This window comes from Numenius arquata, chromosome 11 (assembly GCF_964106895.1).
Source record: "Numenius arquata chromosome 11, bNumArq3.hap1.1, whole genome shotgun sequence".
NCBI classification, from domain to species: domain Eukaryota; kingdom Metazoa; phylum Chordata; class Aves; order Charadriiformes; family Scolopacidae; genus Numenius; species Numenius arquata.
Window position 1 is genome coordinate 679,164 of NC_133586.1, and position 23,171 is coordinate 702,334.

The following is a 23,171-nucleotide window of genomic DNA, read 5'->3' on the forward strand; positions in this document are numbered from 1 at the left end:
TGTGGCTCCCTGCGCAGCCCAGGCCCGTGTCCCCGGCCGCTCTGCCAGCTCCACAGCGCTCCCCCTGCCAGCCCGCCTGCCCCCAGCCCCACACCAGCCGCTGCTCCCCACAGCCCCCCGCTTCCTCCCGCTCCTGCTGTCGCTCCTCATCCCCATCCCACCCTGCACAGGGGCCAGAGCAGCCGAGGCTTTAACCTTCCTGAGGCTTCGGCCACACTTTTCCCCGTGTGAACACCATCTGGCTGCTCCACAGAGCACACCACCGTGCAAACACCCCGTGCCGTTTGTACTCCAGAGCCCTCCTCAAACAGAGTTAAATCTCTGATGCTCTATGGGACTTTTGCATTTACATTTTAAAACATCCCCTGGTTGCTCCTGCGCTGGGAAGCAAACCATTTACAGCCCCATCATCACCACCTGGAAGAATCTCCCCTGCCCCATTTTAACCCCGCTAACGAGGTCCAGCATCCTCCTGGGCACCCAGATCAGAGCTGCACTGGTAGCACCACCAGCTTTCGCCCTGACAGGTTTCCCAGCAGGTGCTCCACGAACAAGAAATACCGTCCTGACATTCCCAAATCAATACATTTGTAGCTGTATTTCGGTAAATACCCCGAAGTGCTGCCCCGAGCCCCGTGCTCCGGCAGAGCCGTGTCTGCCTGGCACTAACTCCTTCTGCTTGGTTTATACCCTGTCCATTCCCACGGCAACAGGAAAAACACGACAGGGGCTCTCGATGTAATTTCAGCTTTTAATTCCCCGTCAGTGCTTATCAGCAGGGACGCAGACACCTGAACAAGAGCCGACTCCCATTCAAACCACAGCGCTTGTCACAGGCGCTTCAGAGAAGCGGCAAGTCCCCTCCCTGGGCTGCCAGCCGGCCGTGTCCCTCTGCCCACGCATGGGGTCCTCGCCCGCCCGCGCCACGGGGGCAGAGCAGCCCCGGCATTAAACTGGAAGCACGAAATGGGAGGTTTATTGCGATGCTCAGACCCCAGGAGCTGCCAGATCCCGAACCGGAGCCCTCGTGCAGCTGCGACTCCGGGTGAAGGTAAAGGAACTGCCATTAGCAGCTGCACGAGTATCATTTTGGAAATACAACAGAGTTTGGTGAAAGTACCATTTAATTTTTAAACCTCATGGCATTTTTGCATTTTCCTGTATTAATTCACTGCTGTCTCCAAGGTGTGTGGATGAAGCTAAAGCTTCTCATCACTGTTATATAGAGAAAAAACGCAAAAACCTATAGGCTGCAAATGTTCATAGGCCAGTCTGTTTAAATGGAATTTTTAATGCTTACTTTTTACTCCACCTTTCTGTGCAGTCAGTCACTGAATCATCTCTGTTTGATTAATGCCTGATTAATTTTAAGAAGTCCGTGCACTCTAAAGACACATTAACTGAAAAAGCCTGTCTGTGTGGGTGATGGTTACTGCTCTGCCACTCATTTGCAAAGACAAATGCCTGATTTTTAATTGGGACACGCAAAGCGATTAACTGAAATTTTATCTTTCCTGCACACGCCTCAGCCCCCCCAGCAGAGCCATGTGTGTGTGTGTGTGTGTGTCCGTGTCCCCAACACACAACTCTGTCCCATGGGAGCAGGGTGTCAAGAGACTGTCTCTGCAATAAACTAGAGAACTTGTTTCAGGAACTTCAATCAACAACTTAGAGCTTTTCAAGAGGTGTTTATCCACTCCAAAGGGAACAAAATATTTCTCTCTCAGTCTTTAAGCCCAGGCTGGCACTGGAAGGAGCCCCAGTAACTTCTGACCCCCAGCACTCCAAGGCAAAGCAGGGACTCTCCCCTCCCACACTCAGACGGTTGGTGTGATATCGGAGAAACTAGTCCAGCTCCACAACGGCACAAAGACATCTCTTGGGAATTCTGGATCCAATTAAAATTATTTCAGGCTTAATGATTTGAGGTGCTGCTGGTGACGGCGAGCTCCAAACCTTATCCTAGTGTATAAATCCTATTTTTATGCTGTCCCTCAGAAGCAAACCCGCTCCTGCTCATCTCCTTTCCCCTGACGCTCGCATGGAGCAACAGCTCCATGACCCATCGCAGGGGCTGTCCTCTGCCCCTCCTCACCCCGGCTCTCTGGGGGGGTTATTCTGCCCTAACGAAGAGGGGTTCGTAGCGAGTTGCTCTTACCCCAGGCTAAAGAAGCAGACCCACCGGCACTGGGGGGGCTGAGAGCCCCAGGTGCTTCCTCCATCATCTGTCGGGCAGAAAGCGATGGCTCCCCCCGTGCTCCCCCCTCAGCAAGGACCGGTCACAGCCCCACGGGGACCCCCTGGGATGGGTCAGCACCACAACAGGTCAACTCCTGGACTCCACAGCCTCGGACGTGCCCTTAGAAAAACCTACCCAAACGAGCTGCGCCTAAAACAGAGCGATGAGATTGGGACAGCAACCCGAAGGGGACAAGGAGATGCAGTTTGGTTTTACACAAAATCAAACGAGGGAACTTCTCCCAAGAGTTCAACCTCATAATTTTGAGAAGGCGACTGAGCCGAGCTGCTCCAGGCGCGGAGCCGTGTGTCCCCAGAGCATGTGAAGCCAAGGTATCATGTCTGCAGATAACACTCTCCCAGCACCGAGTGCGCACAAGACTCTGCGACTCGAGTTTAATGTAAAAAAGGTTCTGCCTGTCTGTTCCACTTACTCACATCCGACCGGGCTTCACATGGGATCAGAGAGCGTCTCTGCTACAGGGAAGCGATGGTTTGTGAAACCTGCGGGGAGAAAAATGAAAATACACCCAAGGAACGCTTGCACGGGTTAGAGAAATCAATGCCAGTTGGACTAATTTGATGGAGAATAAACATTCTGAGTACATTTTCCATCTCTGATGTATTATTTGCACTAAGGTAATAGTGCAATCGGGCCCCTCACTACAGGAAGGACATTGAGCTGCTGGAGCGTGTCCAGAGGAGAGCCACCAAGCTGGTGAGGGGTCTGGAGAACAAGTCACACGAGGAGAGGCTGAGGGAACTGGGCATGTTTAGTTTGGAGAAGAGGAGGCTGAGGGGAGACCTCATTGCCCTCTACAGCTCCCTGAAAGGAGGGTGTAGAGAGGTGGGTGTTGGCCTCTTCTCCCAAGCAAATAATGGTCTGAAGTTGGGGCAGGGGAGGTTTAGATTAGATATCAGGAAGAATGACTTTACTGAGAGGGTGGTCAGGCCCTGGAACAGCCTGCCCAGGGAGGTGGTGGAGTCGCCATCCCTGGAGGGATTTAAGAAACATGTAGAGGTGGCACTTCAGGGCATGCTCTAGTGCCCGAGATTGTTGGGGAGTTTTTTTTGTGTGTGCGTGTGGTTGGACTCGATGATCTCAAAGGTCCCTTCCAACCATGAAGATTCTGTGATTCTGTAAAAGAACCGCTGAAGGGTCTCAGACCAGTGTGCATTTACGTGCACACACACCGAAGGGACAGAGAAATAAGGGTGAGAAGGCTCCTCATCCCTGACTTCAGAGAGGGACTGGCCGATGCGCCCGCACCCTGAGGGTCGTCCCAGTCCCACGGCAGCGCTCAGAAAACCAGCCTGTGGTCCCACCAGCTCCTGGCTCCTCCTTGGCGTCCATCCCTTTAGGAGCCCACCGCTGTCACAGAGGAGCTCGTCCCGCAGGCACTGCCTGGAGACGGCACCTTCCCTCCTTCAGCCCCTGACCTGAACCCATGTGAGGGGTGGCCACCCAGCTCCCAATGCCACAGCTACAGTGCTCACCACACAGACCTTGGATTTGGTGGTGGGGATTTTTTTTTGGAAACTCCAGTATTAGAAAATTCCTGGGAGTCGTGGTTCTTCAAAACGAGATGCTACTGCTGACAACAGCAGTAAAAAATGCAACCAAGTGCTGCTGTGCGTGGTCCAGTGAAGGAGATCACTTCCCACCCACTGAAACTCTGCAGAGGAATTTGGGCTGAAATAGCTGGGAAAGGGGGAGTGGAGGGGCCCTTTCACTGCCCCCAGCGCAGACAAAGGCAGCGCTGCTGGAGCTCACCCACTGCAGAAGCGGGGACCTCGCTGGGGAAAATAGTTGGCGGAGCGATTCCACCTACTCAAACCGAGTTACTCTGGAGTGATGAGAGAAGAATTAAAGTCAGAAGGACACAGAGGTCCATAATTCACTGTCAGGACAAAAGACATTGTGCAGAGAGCACCAACACCCTGACTGCTGCCCGAGACGAGCTTTCTTATAGAACACCAGCGTGTCTCGGCACAAATAAACACAAAATACATGTTGGTAGTAGATAAAGAGACCAGAGTGATTTTTTTTTTAAATTATCTATACATTGGAGAAAGTGCAGTCCTTAAAAATGATGTATGTGCACATTACCCTGCCTTCACACACACGGCGCTGCTGAATCCTGCTCACCCCAACATCCCACCTCCCCAGCGGCTCCGGACACAGGACTCTCGCTCCTGTATCCCACCGGGAGCTCCCAGCAGGATCCCCAGCATGGCTCGGCAGGTAAGGATGCCAGCAGCCACCCTGTGTCCATCCATCCATCCTGCACAGGCCCTGGGTTACACAAAAGGCACCGCATGTCCTGCGCCTGGGGCTGCTGCTGTCACTGCTGCCACCAAAACCTGCGGGCACGGCCTCGCCATTGCCATCTTCATCAATATTTTTCCCTAAATCATAAAGACACATGAAGCAGCTACCCCAAGGCACGAGAATCTACTTTAATGCTGCGGCATGAAAATAATGGTGGAAAGGGAACAGCAAATGACCCGCCAGCAGTCCCAGGCAGGGCTGCGTCCACAACACCCCCAACTCTGTCCAAAACTGGAGAACACCTTTAGGAAAGCTGAGTCAAGTCTACACATGCGTGGGCTGCTCAAGATGTTTTATTTCCTAGGACATATCTAAATCCAGGCAGTTTCTGCCCCCGCAGTGATCATGGAATCACAGAATGGTTTGAGTTGGAAGGGACTTTAAAGCCCTTCCAGTGCCACCCCCTGCCCTGGGCAGGGACACCTCCCACCAGACCAGGTTGCTCAAAGCCCCGTCCAACCTGGCCTTGAACCCCTCCAGGGATGGGCTGTGATCCCTTGTGCTGATGCTGCTCCGGAGGGGGAGGTAGATGGGCACCATCCAGCACCGTTCCCGTCCCGCTCCCAGCCCCCTCCCCTGCCTGCAGCCCTCCGGCCACGCGCCGGGCGCCTTCGGAGGAGTTTTGCTGTAGAAAGGGGAAACGAGAGCGAGACCTTCCCGGCCACAGCCTGGGCTGGTGCACAGCTCAGCATCTGTGTGTGCGCCAAATACAGCAGCAGCTGAGGCACATCACCTACAGCCCAGCGTGCAGGTGGGAAACGTCATCCCCTCCATCACCCATCAGCTCCGCTTTAAACGGCCCCGAATCACGGAGCGGAGCGCAGTCCGTGTTCTCAGCGTGCCTGTACTCAGTCCTCCGTGGCTCTTATTCCAAACCCCGTCTGCCCAGCATCTCCTCAGCACCCTCACGGAGCTCACAGACCACTGCAGCCATGCCTTGAGGGTGCGGGTCCATCCTCAGCCGATGCTTTTCCTGGAGAAGCGGGAAAGGTACCGCAGAAACAAAGCAGGGCATCCCGCGACTTCAGCGGAGGCCGGCTTAGCTCACAGGATTCACGCTGGGCTGGCGACGTATTGCACATTACTGACCTTTAAAAACCCTCAAGGACTTTTCAAATTGTGTCAGTCACTTGCCTGATTAGACAACGCAATCACATTTCGCTCAGCTACACAGGGGGTTTCTGGTGGGAGACTGCGCTTTTCCAGCTGCCGGAGCTGATGTTTGCAGTGAAAACCAAAGGACATTACAAGAGGAACGGCTCCTCCGGGCTCAGCCTGCGGCCAGAGCGGGCTTCCAACGGTTTGCCAAGGACAGGGCTTCGCTCAGCATCTCCCAGGGAGCCGAGAGGCCATTTGAGGTCTGAGGCATCAGCAATGAGCTGAGATCCCACCGAGGAATCACTGGGACCCAGCGAGCTCCGGGTCCCATCTGCCCTTTCCGAGGGGAACGGGGATGTTTGCAGCGGGGATGTTTCCTGGGCTTGGTCTGACGGTGCCAGGGACTGATCCTGCAATCCCTGGGGCCAAAGCAGACCTTCTCCTGGACCCTCTCCCCACGGTACAAACCAGTAACCCCCACATCGGGCCCGGGGACCGGGTCCCACGCCGGCCCCAAGCGGGGACCGGGGCTATCCATCAGGGACCGAGCACCCTGCGGGGGCTCACCGCAAACGGCTCACCGTAAAAAGCTTTTCCCCAAAACACAAAGCGCTGTGCCATGGCTTCCCCGACCCGTCGGCTCGTACATTACTCGCTCAATTAGGTCCTCACTCTGCAGAAATAGACGGGTAAACAGATAGAGGAGCACGCTCCTGCCATTCTCAGCTGCTAAAAAATTAAGGCGGCCGCAGGGTCAGTGCCGATGGCGTGTCAGCGACGCACGGGGCGGGCAGAGGCAGGGAAAGGCAAGCTCTGCCTGGCAGGTATAAGAATTGCCATCTCCCCTGGCAATCGCGGCAGCGCTTTTTGCTGGAGGCAAGTCTTCATATCAGGCCCGGTACAGAAACACATTTTCAAGCTGCTCGCTATCTCTAAGATCCACCACTCCCGATCTATCACTCAAAGTTCCTGGAGTTTAGCAAAGGAAATAGAGGCTCTGGACTGTCAGAGATTTAATTCAAAGCCTCTGTGAAGATGCACAAATCTAAACCACCTTCAGAAACATCCCCGGGTTTTAGCAGGGTGCCCAGGGGCGCCTTCGCTGAGCCAGTCACGGACAAAACCACGTCCTTTGCAGCATCCCTCGGTGCACGTGAGATTGTAAGTGCAAAGAAAAGGGGGTGGAGGACAGGGGGAACCCGCCAAGGGAAGCAGCAGTCGCCTGTCCCTCCCAGTGCTCCCAGCTTAGCACGGGGCGAAGGGCAGACTGGGAGCAGAGATGTGGGCACGGCCCACACGACCTGGGGACACTTTTGGGGGGAAGCACCAGAGAGGGGGAGCAGCCTGGGAACGGCAGGAAGCTGATGGCAGGGGGTGGAGGAAGAGCTTTGTAATGAACATAAATGTTCTCACCACTTTCTTCTGACCCAGCCTGAACCAAAACCCCATCGGTCAGGAATTGCCAGAGGGTGTCATCCTGCCAGCACCGAGAGCCCTTAAAATGGCCCTCGAAGCTGGGAAGACAACACGCGCTCCCGGTCTCAGCTGCTCTGCAACGCTCAGCTGGGCTTCACCACATCACATAAATCCCATTTGAACCACCGCCGGCAGGGAACCGCGCTGCTCTGGCCACCTCCGCTCCGCGCCACAAACCTCCCTCTTCCACAAGCGTTTTGCGCTAAATCAGCCTAAAAACACTGCCGTGTCTGGGAATGCGGCACGTCGGAGAGGAGTCGCTTCCCTGCGGATGGAGGAGAGCGGAGCATCACCCCCGGCCCTCGCAGGGGGGGCTGGACAGACCCGGAGGCACCGGCCAGGCTGGGGGGCACAGGGGGGGTCGAGGGGCGGCATTCCTGGGGAGCGGCAGGGTCCAGCACCCACGGCCCCCGGGGACCTCTCTGGTCCCAGCAGCGCTCAGCATAAAAAGTACTCAGGGCGAAATGCCCAGGACTCTGCGTCAAGCAAAGCAGCAGAAAGCCACCCGAGATAAGGTGGGTGGAAAAAAAAGCAACCACCTTGGTAGGGCAGCCCCCGGCTGTAATTCCCTCATCCAGGCAGCGGGTCCTGCCCTCCCCGGGACGCGCAGGGGCTCCCGGCCAGCGCCGAGGGTCTGAGAGAGCAATGGAGGGCTCTGCACCGATGCAGAGACGCTCCTGACGGGGAGGCAGGAGGCAATTTCCTGGCAGGTCCCCCAACCCCAGTCACACAGGGACACCGAGCCCCCGAGTGTCACCAGCACCCCTGGCCCAGTGCCTTCCCACAGCACAGAAACGGGCAGGTTCTCCTTTTTGGGGTCTTGTCTAAAGCAAAACAGTAATAAAAAGGAAGAAAACCGCACAGGATGAAGGGCTTCCCACCACATCCTCCAACAGACTCCTTCATTAGTATTAATTACAGTGAAAGTCCTGCACTAGCTAAGGCAATGAAACACGGCATTAACCAATTAAAAGATAAAGATTTCATGCCGTGGCCTGTAACCCCACGCTCTGAAACGGGGACATGCCACCGCCACATCCTTCTAACAATTGCTGACTTAATTCTTTGCTGATGCTGACACCACGTTCCAGGTGCTATCTGCCAGCAACAGATCGCTCGGGCTTCATTAAACCCACAATATTTCTATTGCAAAGGAGCTGCTCCGGTGGCACGAAGGCACCGCAGCCCCTTCCCTCACACCCACAGCAATTCCGTGCCTCCCCTTGGGGAGCTGCAGCAGCTTCAGGACAGCACCTCATCCTCCTGCCGTGGGTTTGGTCCCCTGCCCCACGGCTGCAGACCCCCAAGCCGGGGGGGGGGCAAACAGGGATGGAGCCGGGCAGAGGAACCCAGCCACGTCCCAGCCTCCTGCCAGCAGGATCTCATCAAACACCGCCCGTCAGCGCCGTGGGTCCGTCCTGCTGCGTCCGTCACTCCGCTGGGAGGGCGGCGAGGGCAGGGCTGGGATCCTGCCCGCTCCCTCCCCAGGGATCGCAGCCGGCTTCTGGCCCCGGAGCCGCGCAGCCGGCAACGGCACATCAAGCAAACCCTGCTCCATCTGCTCTGACAGCTTCTTCCCGAGGAACAACAGCCCCGGTGTGGCTACTGAGCCTGGTTCCTAATAAGGTCCTTTATTTTAAAGAAGGTTGTGCAAAATAATATGCGGCACCGACAGTCCAGGACCTCAGAATCCCATCGCTCGTGTTAGCCCAGGTGGGAAACACCAGCGGAGCACGAGGTGCCATGGGAAGGAGCATGTTCCCAAATCCCCCTCCTGTCCAGATTCTCTGATGTCTGATAGAAAGCTTCAACCCACAGCCACAGACCTCATTGATGCCGGCAGGAGGCGGGGGGGTTTATTGGAGCACTTTACTGGCTATAGCCACGCTTGGAAAAAATAGAAATATGAGGAAATCCTGTCTCCATAAAACACGAGTTATGGCTTTACACGCTTTTTCCCTTGTAGCAAGGTGCTCGCGTACCTGGGGCGGGTGTAGAAACCCGAAGCTGGAGAGGTTATAACCCAGCATCGCCGTGCAGGAGCAAAACTGGAGATAGATAAAGGGGCTGTAATTGTGAAAATACATTGGAGACCACGATAAAGAAAAGCCAAAGGATTACACAGGATTGGGAAATGCATTGTACTGTAAGATCAGCACCTCTGCCTTACAAAAGGAAAATTGATTCAGACAAAAATGTTCTAAATGGTTTATATTCTTAATATGTTATCAAATTAGTTACAAAGATGTAGCGGCAGTAGATGTAATTTACCTATTTCATGCAAGAACTAGACACTCTGCAACATGGTAAATTGATTTACAAAGCTGGAGGCAGAGCAGTATTACAAGAGATTATTTATTGACCCAGAGATAGCAAACCACGCGCAGGGGAAAGGTGGGTCCGTCCCCCCCTGCCTGCTCCGGCAGCCCCCCCCGGCACCAAAAGCTGACGGGGAGGGGGGCTTCGGAGGATGCACGGGGGCTTTCAGGTTAACCTCCTGCAGGGCAAAGCTTGACAGAGTGGGTGGCACGTTGTACTTTCTCAATCTATACCATAATTCCCATGAAGATAACCCCTAGCCATGGAAAAGCACTTTTAGATACTGGTTCAAATAAATTGAACGCATTAAGCCACTCTTCTGTAGATGGGAAGCTGCAGGTGTCCGTGGGGACAGCTCATTACTGCCACCTCCCCAGCCACCCCCCCCAGATGACATTCACCTTTCACGTGCTCTGGATAAAGCACGGCAACGATGTGGCTGCTATTTCCAGGATTTCCCGTAAAAGCAGCACAGAGGGGGGTGATGTGCCGGGGGAGCCGTGGTTCCCCCAACACCCGTGGAGAAATCAAGGAAGGGGTGATGTGCTGCTGCCTGTCCCCCCTCCCGCAGACGCTTCCCCTGCTGTGGGACCTCTGCCCCTCAACTGAGCACAGAACCCCCTGGGCTTCTTGAAACCCCTCTCTCTGACAGCCAAACACTCCCTATCTTCACTCTTTCCCACCAAAAGGTAATTACCTTAAGAGCTCATTACGACTACAGGATGTGCAATTACTGCCTGGAAATAATGCACTATTTTTAGCACATCAGAGTAAAAAGTGGCAGATTGACAAGAATTATCCCTCGAGCAGTAAGGCAACTGGCTTGGTAAAACTGACGACTTTTTCTTGCTTTTGCTAGAAAATAAGTTCCTGTCCCTTCAGAGCAGGTGGGTGCCACCAGCGGAGCCGGTGCAGGGGCCACTGCTGCCCACCGTCCTCTCCACTTCCCCGGCTGATGGACACACCTGGGCTGGGGGTCCACTGCTCTGCCTCTGGTTCTTCTGCCATTCTTCACGCATGGATTAGCTACGGCAAACCCTTCATGGTCCCAGGGCCACCCCGGCTGGGTGTCACATCTCTCTGCTGGCATGGAGCCACGTGTCCCCTGTCTGCAGTGGCAGCACCCTGGGGTCACCGATCCTGTCAGAGCAACCCTGTCACCTGCAGAGATCGTGGGTGTCCTCAACACCTGGGGAGGGAAACCGTCCAGTCTTGCCTTCCTAGAAGCCACCAAAACACAAAGACAAGTGGGCATGTGTCCAAGAAGGCAGGGACAGAGGGGACCCCAGGGACACAGCCTGGCGCTCAAGAAGAGGAAGATGCTCGACTGGATCCTCAAAATGACTAATATCCCAAAGATGCTGCTCAGGTCTCTGGAATTGCCCCCTATGTCTGAGGAGACCCTTTTGAACGTCCTGCTGCTCCTATGGCCTGTTACAGACATTGTCTTGATGATAAACCCCCGTGTGTCACCTTGCACCAGCCTGGGGAGATGCACATGAGCTGGTAGCCGTGGTGGCCACCCCACCGCAGACCCCAGTGGGGCAGACGAAGCTGCCCAGGGCTCGCTGCTGCCCAGGAAGGTGCCATGGGGATGGTCTTCCTCAAAAAGCAGCAGCCCTGCTGCCCCATTCCCATGGAGACCATCACGAGCACAAAACCCCCTGGCTGTGCTCCTCAGCCCCGGTCACCACGGACAACTGCAGGCAGGTGGAAGTATTTCTGGGTCAAGAGAAAGCCCAGGAGGTGAAACGCTTGGGAGATTTCAGCCTCCAAGGGAGAAAAAGGTAAAAGAAAGGGGCGATGCACATGCAAATAACAGTGTTCCTAGCTGGAAGCAGCCAGCATTCCTGGTCCCTGCCAAGAACTCCCCTTTCTCCCCCCCAGACCATGGGAACAGGTAACGGTCTCACACCACCTTCTCTCCTGCAGCTCCAAGCAGGGGTTTATCTATTCCCACTCCCATGGCACATGCAGGTCCCCTGTGGAGCACTGGGGCTGTCACCACAGTCAGACGGCTCAGAACGCTGGCACTGCTGCCCCCAAGCCTCCGCAGGCAGGTGGCACCACGTAACATGCTCCGTGGAGGAAACCCAAGCCATGGACCCAATAAAATGACTTCCCAGCACATCATCCCAGGATGCGAGATGAATTCCAGCTGCGGCAGCCCCACCAGCCACCCCTGGGCACGGCCACCACCCAGCTCACATCCTCCTGTCACCCCGTCCCTCCCATCGCTGCTCCCACCGGCTGAAGCGGCTCCAGGAGAGGTGTCACCCCATGCAGATGTGCCCTCCTCCACCCCCAGCCCAGCCCAGCCGCCCAATCCCAAGGACCAAAGCTACTCAGGAGGCAGCAGCCTCAGGCGTGATGGAAGGGGCAGAAGTGAGGAGAGCGATGGAGGAGACACAGTGCAGAGGAAAAGGAAAGCTGCTGGATTATGGCTGATGGAACCTGATATAAGAGGGTTTTCTCTGGGCTATCCTTTAAAAAATTGGTTTACCGTAAGAGAAAAAAAAATCCAGGTAGTTTTTAGATGAAAAACTGCCCTCCTGTGCCACGGCAGAGAGGAAGGAGGCATTCACATTTCCACTTCTGATGATTTTTTAAATCTCCTGCATAATGGTCTTAGCCTGATTTCCAAGGAGCCAGCACTCAGTGGGGTCTCATGGACCAGGCGCTGGTGCCATCCCCCCTCCATGCACCGGGGCTGCCCCGGGGAACCCCCAGCCCCGCACCTGCAGGGCACCCAGCCCGTCCCATCGAACCAGCACCACGGGAGGAGGCGGCGGCTGCTCTCTCATCCAGGCAGGACCATAAACCAGGGAGGGAGAGAAGAATGGAGGGAGGCAGGAGGGAGGCAGGAGGGAGGCAGGAGGGAGGCAGGAGGGAGGCAGGAGGGAGGCAGGAGGGAGGCAGGAGGGAGGCAGGGGTGCTGCCTGGCAGCGGCGCAGACAAATTGCCCAGCCGAGGAGATGATCCATCCCGTTGAGCTGGGTTTTCATAGCTTCAAAGGAACCCCAAATCCCCCCAGCTGTGCTGAGAGCTGCACAGCCTCCCCAAACCCGGCTGCTGCGAGGTGACAACCCCCTGGCAGCCCCCGTGACAGGTCCCCAGTCCCCCTGTGCAGGGGAAGGCAGCAAACGACCGGGGGCCTTTGAGTCACTGAAGAAACGTCTGAGATATCTTCTCCTCAGGCTGCTTCGCTTCCCTGTGGGTGACGGAGAGCCGGGGGGGTGGCTGGGGGTGCAAGGAAGGGACGAACCCCACGACCAAAACCCTCCTCGCCCATCCAGCGCCGGCACGTACCCCGCATCCCAGCCCCCTCCGCTGCGGGAGCAGGCGGCCACCTTCGCAAAGCCCCTCCTGGCCCCATAAAGAGCTCTCCAGGAACAGGCTTTACGGCTCCTCTCTAAACCTCAGCTATAAAAATACACATGCAATGCATGGCTACCTGCAGCTACCTCCCACCAGCCACACAGCGATGCTCTCTGGAGTCTCTCCATAAGCAATGACAGATATGAGGGAAGTGTAGGATGATGTCAAATACGCTTAAAATGTGTATGGATTACAGCGCCATAAATATTTTAAGGGCTTGAGTGAATCTGTTGCTAACGTTGTACCAAGCTCCACTGGCCCTCTCAGCCCCTCCCTCGGCAGTGGATGCCATCCAGGAAAAAGCATCATATTTTTACCCTGGTGCTATCCCCGTGTCTAAATAAAGGCCAGGATAATTGTAGCACCTACAGAAGAATCAAGTGCATTCAAAATAGTCTCTTTCAGCTTCTCTAGTCTATAAGATGATTCTATTTTCCCAAACACACCTAAAAGTCAACGTGCCACAAGCACTCACCCTCTTCATGCCTGCTCTACGCATTATTTCATGCCGGGCTGCTCACTGGGAAGGACACAACAGCAAAATGGCACTGTGTTTCCTTTGCCCGGCCACGGAGAAAATCCCAGGAAAGGGAACGGCGCAGCTCCTCCAGCAACACCCACAGCTCCAGGCTGCCAGCGCACAGCCCGGGGAGCGCGGGCACGGGTTTGCCCAGGAAGGTGGCACAGACCGTAAATAACCCCGTTGCTTGCAGACAAGCTGTTACCATAGAATCACAGAATCTCAGAATCTTCATGGTTGGAAGGGACCTTCAAGATCATCAAGGCCAACCATACACACACAAAACCAAACCCCAGCAATCTCGGGCACCAGAGCGTGCCCTGAAGTGCCACGTCTACATGTTTCTTAAATCCCTCCAGGGATGGTGACTCCACCACCTCCCTGGGCAGGCTGTTCCAGTGCCTGACCACTCTCTCAGTAAAGTCATTCTTCCCAATATCTAATCTAAACCTCCCCTGCCCCAACTTCAGACCATTTCCTCTGGTCCTGTCATTATTCCCTTGGGAGAAGAGGCCAACACCCACCTCTCTACACCCTCCTTTCAGGGAGTTGTAGAGGGCAATGAGGTCCCCCCTCAGCCTCCTCTTCTCCAAACTAAACATGCCCAGTTCCCTCAGCCTCTCCTCGTGTGACTTGCTCTCCAGACCCCTCACCAGCTTGGTGGCTCTCCTCTGGACACGCTCCAGCAACATCACGCTCCATCATTAGCAACAATTTGGGGTGATTCTGGTCAACGCTGAAGAGACACCCGTCCCTCTGGAAGGGCACGCTGGAGCATCCAACAGGCGCAGGACTTGCAAATCCTGAACTCCAACAAGTCCCGAGCAGCGGTCCCTGTGCCCCTGGGTCCCACAGGGTGGGGAGCGTGGTCCCAAACTGCTGCCAGGCTCAGGAGGAGTCCCCAAGCCCCGTGCCTGGGACAAGGCTGGATCTGGGCTACGGCTCCTCGTTATCGCTTCCAGGGGCTGGACGTGAAGTTCCAGCAGGATGTCCCTGCAGCAGCAGTGGGGACCAGGGCATCTCCCAGGCGATGGCGGTGTCCCATGGCCACCACCAGCCCCGTTCCTCTGTTCCCATGGCAATCCCCGGCCCCGGCAGCTGCACCGCGACGTCGACTTTTCCTCTCTCTCCACAGAGATCCGTGGAACAAAGCAAAATAAAACAATTAGGCAGTGTCTGCAGGGGTCAACACGCAGTCACTCCTTTCAGGCTGATTTACGGTTGCCCAAGTCCCACGGAGAAGCCGAGGCTGAAGCCATTCTGGGCTGCTTTTTACTCTTATCCCTGTCCCATGGAAACTGCATGGGGTGAGACTCCAGGGCGCACTCTCTTTCTCTAACTCTGGGGGACTTCGCCATGGGGCCAACGTGGCAGCGCTGACAGCGGGAAGCATCCCATAAGGGCAGAGGGAAATCACCGCCATCATTAATTTAAGGCACCTCCACTGGGATTAATTGCGCATCAGCACTTTATTTGTGTCTATAACAAAAAGCAGGCGTTAAGCTGAGGGACACGGTGCCCAAGCGACACCCAGGCACTGCCAACAGGACACACGAGCTCCCAGGCTGTCCTGGGGAAGACAGCAGGCCAGAACGCGGGCTGGCAGCCATCCCTGAGCTGCCCCGAGGAGCCCCGGCTTCATTCCAAAACCCCAGGTGAAGAAATCTGTCCTGAGAAAGCAGAAGTCACAGCCGGATAAAGCCCCATCGGTGACCTCAAGGAGTTGCTTCCAGGCAGTGGTGATGGGCTGGGGAATCATTCCCTGCGGGTTTGGGGGGTTTATATCGAGGTGCAAACAAGAATGGTGCAAACTGTAAATGCAGAGGTAATAAATGCAAGTGGAAGAAAGGAAGGACAGCAGTAACACCGACCTGGACCATGGAGACAGAAAAGGCCGTTCTGGATCAGGAGAAGAACCTTCTCACTGAGGAAGGGCCCAGGAACACCGAGGTTAAGGCAGGAGCGGGGTCCAAGGGAGTCACCCTGGGAGGGAGGTGGGACGGTGCCACTGCGGGGACAGGAGACAAGGTGCGGGGGTCCCAGGGGTCCCTGCAGGGTGGAGGAGGAGTGCCCGGCACGGCGGGGGACACTCGCCAACATCTGTCACACCCCAACTGTCCTGACCCTGTCCCACCATCATCCCCAATCCCGTCCCCCTCCTCCGCTGCTGCGCTTTCTATTGCCCTGGCGTCTTCCCTTCCCCACTTCCAATAGCCCCAGGAGCTCCAGGTTTCCAGATCCCCAAAACATTCTGTTCTCGTTACACATTTCCTTTGGAAAGCCATTGCTGTTTGCAAGCCAGAAATATTAGTCAGCATGCTGTATAGCGCAACGCTAATGAGAATTAAATCGATTCATGAAAAGTACCTGCTCAGCATGTTTCTTATCTATTTTTCAAACACAACTATATTGGATTCTGGCTTTTTTTTTTCCAGTTCCAATATACTGTCCATTCTATGAGTTAAGTACCTAGATAACGTATAGTCACAACTGCTATAAACTACCAAATCTATGCATTCCTAAAGTCTCTCTCTAGCTCCAGAATGGTTTCATCAATTTTTGTAATTTTTTTATTAAAGAAAAATTTCATATAGGCAGCTAGATGGATATTTCCTTCGGGAGCCAAGCTTATGTGCCAAGCTAAAAGCCAATACGATCTGAAGCAGCCCTGCTATAAACCCCTGAAAAATAGAAAAGCCTCATCGATATGACAGATATGCCACTGTAATTAAAGTCTTTGGTAACCGACATTATGCAGCCAAAATATTCTATTTCCAGCTGCAGCATTGATCAAATTTTGACACCCCACATTAACTGGCTGAGGTCTCTCTGGCCTCACAAAGCACAACACCACACAGCTTTTGTTAATTATCATCTATAAAAATGCCTCCCGTATCTGGTGCCTGGCGAGTGCTGACCCACCTTATTTCACCCCTTCCTGCAGCACCCTGAACCAGCCTAAGATTTTTCTCCATGCTCAGGAGTGCGGTGTTCATATTCTTTACTGCCAGATAGGAAAGATTAAAATATGTGCCAGCCTTCTCTTTCCAACGAGATGCTCGGTCAGTGCTCTCTCCCGGGGACAGAAAATGGCTCTCCGCACAACGTCCAGCTCCAGCGAGACCGTGACCCGGCCGGGAGTGGAGAGAGGCTGCCAGCTCAGAAATCTAAAGCAAATATATTAAAATTATGATGTTAAAATTATTAAGGCGCAGCTGGCTCACGGCTCTGAGCCCTGCAAGGCTCACAGCTCTTCGGGACGGATTTCCCAACCTTTGCATTTTCACAGTGAAAAGTACATCCCACAAACACAGGCGGGTTTCCCAGTCTGTTCCCACCTCTGCAGAAGAGCAGTTCCCATTTACACCAGCTTCATTGCAACTTTCCTGCTCAGTCTTTGGTCCTGACCAGTTTGGAAGGCAGACCCCCCCCGGTTTGTATCAGGAGAACCGGGATTGTCCACTAATGGAAGGACAAAGTCGATCCTCGGAGCAGCTGAAAGATCCCGTGGCTTAAAATACAGCTCTGCTCGACAGACTGGTTATGTAAAAATGGCCCTGTCTTGCTCCGTAGCGCAGCCCCTGACGAGTATCTGGAGAGACAGCGGCTGACTTTATTGACTAAAATCAGATTTTACTGTATTTTCCCCCCTGCTGTCCCCTACAGATAACGAGCCAGAGGGAGCACGATGGCATCTCGCATTTTGTGTGTGCGTGGAATAAACTGTATTCCTCACAAAATTTCCTCTGCCGAGTCCCTTTTGCAAATGAAGCCAGCGGTTACCAGTGAAGGTAATCTACCCGGATGGTAATTGCCAAATTGTAATTAAGGGCAAAGCACGGTCTGCATCTTTGAAACCATGATGCAGGAGGAACAAAGCGCCCAGCTGCTTCCCAGGGCCACGCCAGATCCGTCCACCGGCAGCTACTAAAATCCTATTTCTGCTTAGGAAAAAGAGCCGACGACTTCCCTCTGAGACGGGAACAGCCCCTAAGGACTGGGCATTTTTTGCAGAAATTCAGCTCAGTCTTGGTCATAATTACCCAACAGACACGACAGGCTCTGCAGGAAACCTGCCCGGCCAGCCCCAGCTCCCACAGGTCACTTTAGAAAGAGCCACATCCCAGTACATCTCGCCCGGTAAACGCCTGGAAAATCACATCATGGCAAAATCTGTGCCACAAAGCAACGGGCGAGAAAGATTGCCCACTGTCACGAGATGCACCACGTACCCGGGGGACGAGGCTGCAGCCGCTTCAGACCTCGCCACCCTTCTCCTTTCCAAACGCGACTGAACGCAAGAGGCAGCAGTTACTCCTCTCTCTGGAAACGAAGAGGCCGTAATGGATATTTAATCACTGCCTTCAGCTGCGAGAAGCCCTCGCGTCAATGTCCCGCCAGACACAAAATAAAAGACAGACACGGACCGACAGAGAGGGACCACGGACACCTTCGGTGCCTCCAGCCTGGCATGGGGCAAATGGAAGCATCGTGTGAGTTCCCGTGGAAGGAGCTGGCCTTGCTGGAACGTGGCCGCAGACGTCGTTCCCGTGTACACGATCGCTTTCAGCTCCTGAAGAATGAGTCAAAAATTAAAAATAAGTGGGCTGCTCGAGGCACTTTCACTATTCCCCAGACAGCTTGAAAAAGGCCTCCTACTGCGCATTACCTAATTTTTACATGACAGAAGCAGCAAATTTCTTCTTTCGTGATGCCATTGTGCATACCTTTCGACAATGCTATTACCGCGTGTGTGTGCGTCTATATTTGTCTTCCACATCTTATATGGCAAAGTGATAACCAAAGTAGTTCTTTCAGGAAGCTGGCTCCTAAGAGGGGGATGGCTGGCAGTCTCACGGCAGGTAACGTCGTAAAACAGGTAGGAAAAGTTAACAGAAAACAGACATTTCAGCTGGTGAGGAAGTAGCAGCACTAGAAATGTTTTTGACGGGTCTCCATAACAACTTGTGTTTCTGCCTCCCATTAAAATGCGAGTAAACATGTCACCGGTTTCTCAGTGGACATTTGGTGGATGTTTTCCTCAGCTGCCTTTTGTATCCTTCGTATTTAAAATTATATACTTGCAAATGACTTTAAAAGGGAAAAGGAGGTGAAACCCAAGAATCTCTCAGCTCGGGCTGCTACTTGGTCTTCAGACTTACTGTGCATTTCAGGCAGCTTTCCTGCCAGCCCACAAACCACACGCATGGCAATGCTGGAGCAGGGGATGGAGGAAGCTGCCCGACAGCGGGCAGCTCTGCTGAGGATCACCTGAGTAAGAATGACAGGTTTCTGTTGCAAATACCTTTCCAGAGCTATAAATAAAAACATTACTTTGAATAGAGTCAACAGCAAACCGGCCAAAGTGTCGCTTTCACGCCCCCGGGACCCGCAGGCTGGGAGGGGTGCGATCCTGCACCCCCTGCACCCCCGAGACTTTGCCTATGAACTTCTCCAGGGCCAGGACCTCTCCTGGCTCCCAGGATGCGCCGGCGATGCTGCAGTGGCTTTGTCAGAACCTGGCTGGTGCTGGACCACGAGACCAGGGGGATGCTCGGAGCACCCGACCCACCGTGTGGACCCGCAGCCTCGGACCCAAACCCACCTTCCTCCATGTTTCAGACAGGTCTGGCACCAGTTCTGGTTCCTGTCCCCAGGTGCGGGCTGCGGGAGGGAAGGGGGGGCTCTGGGAGCAGACCGGAGCTGCTCGGCTGGAAGCCTGGTGGCTCCCGGCGCTGTCGGCAGTGGGGAGCAGCCTCCGGAGCAGAAGACATCACCTGTGCTGGGGACTTCAGACAAGAGACCCCACTGGGCCAGCAGCGGGCTGCTAACCTATTTCCCAGCAAAAGCCATTGGAAACTCTCAGAAGATAAAAAGATAATGAACAAATAACCTTCACAGCAGCCAGCGCTGCAAAAACCCAAGGTTCCCCTTTGTGTCGACTGCCTGTTATTAATGATCCTGTCAGGTCCTCTAATGAACTTTGCGCTTCATGGGGAAAACACGGGGTTTGTCCAAGAGCAGAGTCAGGAGCTCGTGTTCATTTATTCCCCGTCTTATGCAAGAAAGTTCTTACATTCTGCATCTAAGAAACCGTATTTTTATATTTATTTTCTGACATCTCCACGTTCTCGTAGTACTACCGAAACAAAACACCGCTGTCTTTTCAGGAAAATGCTTGATGCATCGAGCAACGGCAAATCATTAATTATTTCAAGCCTTTTACACCACCACTGACACCACAGTGAAGAATTTAAAACATTTCCTCAGACAAGCGGCTCAGTCACAGCAAAACCGCAGTGCAAGAGCGCTGCTCGGGTTTTTTCAAAGCTCGCTTTATTCCGGCGGCGGCGGCCGGGCTGCCTCGCGTCCCTCATCGGAGACACGGAGCACGAGGTGGTAAATACAAATCGAATACACCGCTAGAGCAGCCCCTTGCCGTGGGGATGAACAAGAAGCCTCTCCACCCGGCGAGGCGCTCCCCGGGGACGCAGCGCGGGGCAGGGACCCCCACGGGAGCGGGGACCCAGCATCACACAGCGCCGAGGAACGGAGCATCAACGGGCACTGCTGCCTTCTCACACCTGCTGGGCCCCACACCGCAAACCACCACCTGTATTGCTTTTAAGACGCCTCCATGGCATGTAATATTACCAAAAAACAAGCTTTTCCGAGTCAAGAAAGCCCAACGCCTTCCTGCTCAGGCGGCTGCTGGGAGCCCCCGCGTCCCGGCAATCGGCCGAGACCCGCAGCCCCGCTCACCGACAGACACAGACCGTCCCCCGAGCCCAGCGGAGACAGATGCTGGGACAGCGTCCTCCCCAAAATGGCAAAATACTGCAATATACAAAAAAACCCCTCAACAACAAAACCGCGTATGGAGGCGCAGACCCAGCCCACCGTACACCCTCCCTCCGCTCCGACTCCCCAGCACCGTCCCTGAGCCCACCCGGGCCGAGGGACGCGGGGACAAGCTCTCCAGGCTCCTCCGCCTGCTGGGACGGGCTGTTCGGGAGAGAAAATGAGGGCAGCAGAGAGGAAGGATTCATCCAAGCTCAGACAATGAACCATTCGCTCAACATGGGAATATTAACCAAGTAAACTTCCAATAATCAAATAAAAAAAGGGCTTTATTTAGAATCAGAACACTCAGGTATTATCTAGCGGCACCAAAGCCCTACTCGCGCCTTTATCAAGCTCAGCCAGAGGTTAATTTTGTTGCCAGGTTTAACCAGTGCCGTTATCTCAAAGGTAAATAAGACCTCTTAAAATCAGCTCTGCCTCCCAGCGCTGCTTCTTTCCCTTCCCCAGCACTGGAGAAGCCAGAGGACACGTCAGACAGGCCACACTTCGGGGGGGTATGAAGCCCACCCACATCCCAGCCGCTGCCGGGGTGAGCGGCACAAACACAGGGGTACGGCAGCAAAAATACACGTTCCGAACTTCCAGCGAGCAGCTTCGCTCCCCAGATGTGTGCCGGGATGAACAGCGCTGCGTATGACAACGATGACTTACGCTTTGGACAGTCTCTCCGTATTTAAGTAAAAATAGAAAAACATAAATTAGAAACAACAGGCGGAGAAACAGGCTGGGCGAGGAAACGCTACGGAGCCCAGCAAGACGGGAAATATCTGCGCTCGTGAGGGAATGACCTTCAAAACTCATTCACCGCTCCCAGCCTGGATGGTGACGGGTTTTCTCACTTGCAAGACATTATACATTCCTACTATGCACGCTCTAATTCTGCCCGCACTATAAATGCTTGGCTGATAAGGCAGCGTGAAAGCAATAGCCAACAAATATTTAAGTGGGGTAACCTTGATTGTGAGGGTGACAGGAGCTAATTCTTTCTACCTTAGGTCGTGCGTACTAAACACCAGGGTTCACTCTTCGCTGGGCCGAACGTAAAACGAGCCACTGAAATACCTGATCAAGTAGTAATTAAAAAAAAAAAAAGACGTGCAAAATGATGACACCTCGTTAAATTACCTTAAGGACAAAAAATCCAGATTTTTCTTAACTGCATTGCCTACACTTTCTCTCCCAAACTACAGATTTCCGTGTAATTTGTATCAAAAACAGCCTCTCAGAGCCGAATTAGTTTTGCTTATGCAAAATAACCTGGGTTGCCGTTATCATTGTTTACTGGGTCACACTTTACAACCCAGGTGGGGGAGGAAGGAGCAGCATTAGCATTCTTCAGCCGTTATTGGCACAAAACGCCGTATTTATCTATTTCAGACTATTTAAGCAAAAATGACGGAGCCTCCCCCAGCCTGCAGCATCCCCCGGTACCCGTCCTTCAGCATCCCCAGTTAACGCGTGTTTCCTCCCGCGGGCGGCGAGCGGCTCCCTCCTCCTCGGAGCCGCAGGACGGGGAGACCCGGGAGGTGGGGGCTGTTGTTATTTACTCCTTGAGTCACCTTTACCCGAAACTCTGCCCTGCGTTTTCCGCCGCCCCCGGGCTGGGCTGGAGCCAGGCGACAGCGGCGAGAGCCACAGCGGACCGGTTCCCGGGCAGGGGCGACGGTAGAACGAGGAGTAAAAGCAGCCGGGGGGGGCTGCCGCTCTCAGCCCCCCCGCTCACGAGGTCCCGTCACCCAGCGGGTGGCAGCGGAGACGGTACGAGCGGGTTTTGCCAGTTTTTGGAAATACGACATCCCCCGGTCCCTGCGCGCTGGGGGAACGGCCCCGCGCGTCTCCCGCACCGCCCGCAGCGAGGCGGCAACCGGGAGGGGGGCGACGGCCCCGGGTCCCGGTCCCGGTCCCGCCCGGCACACGGGGGGCGGCAGATGCGCCCCCCGTCCCCGCCGCTCCGGCCCATCGCTAACCCAACCGCTCATTAGGGCGGAGCCGGGCGCTAATGAGCGAGGCCGAGCGGGGCAGCCCGGGCTGCGGCGGCGGCCGGGGAGAGTCCCCCCCCCCCAGCAGCATCCCCTGCGCATCCCTGCCCAGCAGCAGCCCCGCCACTTTACTTCGCACCGAAGTCCTCCCCGCGATGCGCGGAGCCTCCGCGGCCGCCGGCGGAGGGCGAGCACCGCGGGGCACGGCCGAGGCTCTCCCCGGCCCCGGGGTGGCCGTGCCGGGCCGTCCCTGCCCCGCTCCGGCTCCGGGGGCTGCGGACGCCCCCGCGCCGGCTGAGGGCTCTCCGCGCCATCCCCGCACGCCTCCGCGGCGGGGGACTCTGCCCCGGGGCTCCTCGCCGCCGGCAGCCGCGGTTCGTTTCCCGCAGCGACGCTCCGAGGGTCGGCGGGAGCCGGGCTGTGGCGGAGGGGGGGGGGGGGAGTCCGCCTTTGTTCGCGGCGGCGGGGCAGGAGCGAGCCGCCCCCGCCGCTCCGCTCCTTTTGTCTGCCGGCTCCGGGGGCTGCGCGACCCCGGCGGGGGTCTGTCCCGCCCCCGCGCCCCGCGGGAGGCTGACCTGGATGGTGCAGGTGTACTCGCTGTCGTCCAGCAGCCGCACGGTGCAGTTGTACTCGCGGTCCAGGTTCCTGCTGCTGCCACTCATCCACCTGCTCAGCATCTTCCCGGGGCGCGGAGCGGGCGCGGAGCGGCGGGCGCTGCCGGCGGAGCCTCCGCTCACATCCCCGCGGTGCGGTGGGCGCGGTGCGGTGCGGTGGGCGCGCCCCCCCCCCCCCCGCCCGGCTCGGCCCGGCCCGGCCCTGCCCCCGCTGCGGGGCCGAGCGGAGCCCTGCGCGGAGCGGCGCGGAGCGGAGCGCAGTGCCCGTGCCCGGGCCGCGGCGCACGGCGGGCGGGGTGGAGGCCGGCCCGGGAGGGGGGGGGGGGGGCGACCGGCGCCGTCTGCGGGGGCCA

General features: G+C 55.7%; 1 protein-coding gene across 3 annotated transcripts in view; it reads right to left on the reverse strand.

Annotated features, from left to right (window-relative positions):
• Positions 1-22,881, reverse strand: part of FRMD5 (FERM domain containing 5) — an 89,146-nt gene extending 66,265 nt beyond the window's left edge. For all 3 annotated transcript variants that reach the window (XM_074155434.1, XM_074155432.1, XM_074155435.1), the window contains exon 1: positions 22,780-22,881. In XM_074155434.1, the coding sequence (XP_074011535.1) occupies positions 22,780-22,881 (102 nt within the window). The remainder of the gene's footprint in view (positions 1-22,779) is intronic.
• Between the last annotated feature and the right edge of the window lie 290 nt (positions 22,882-23,171).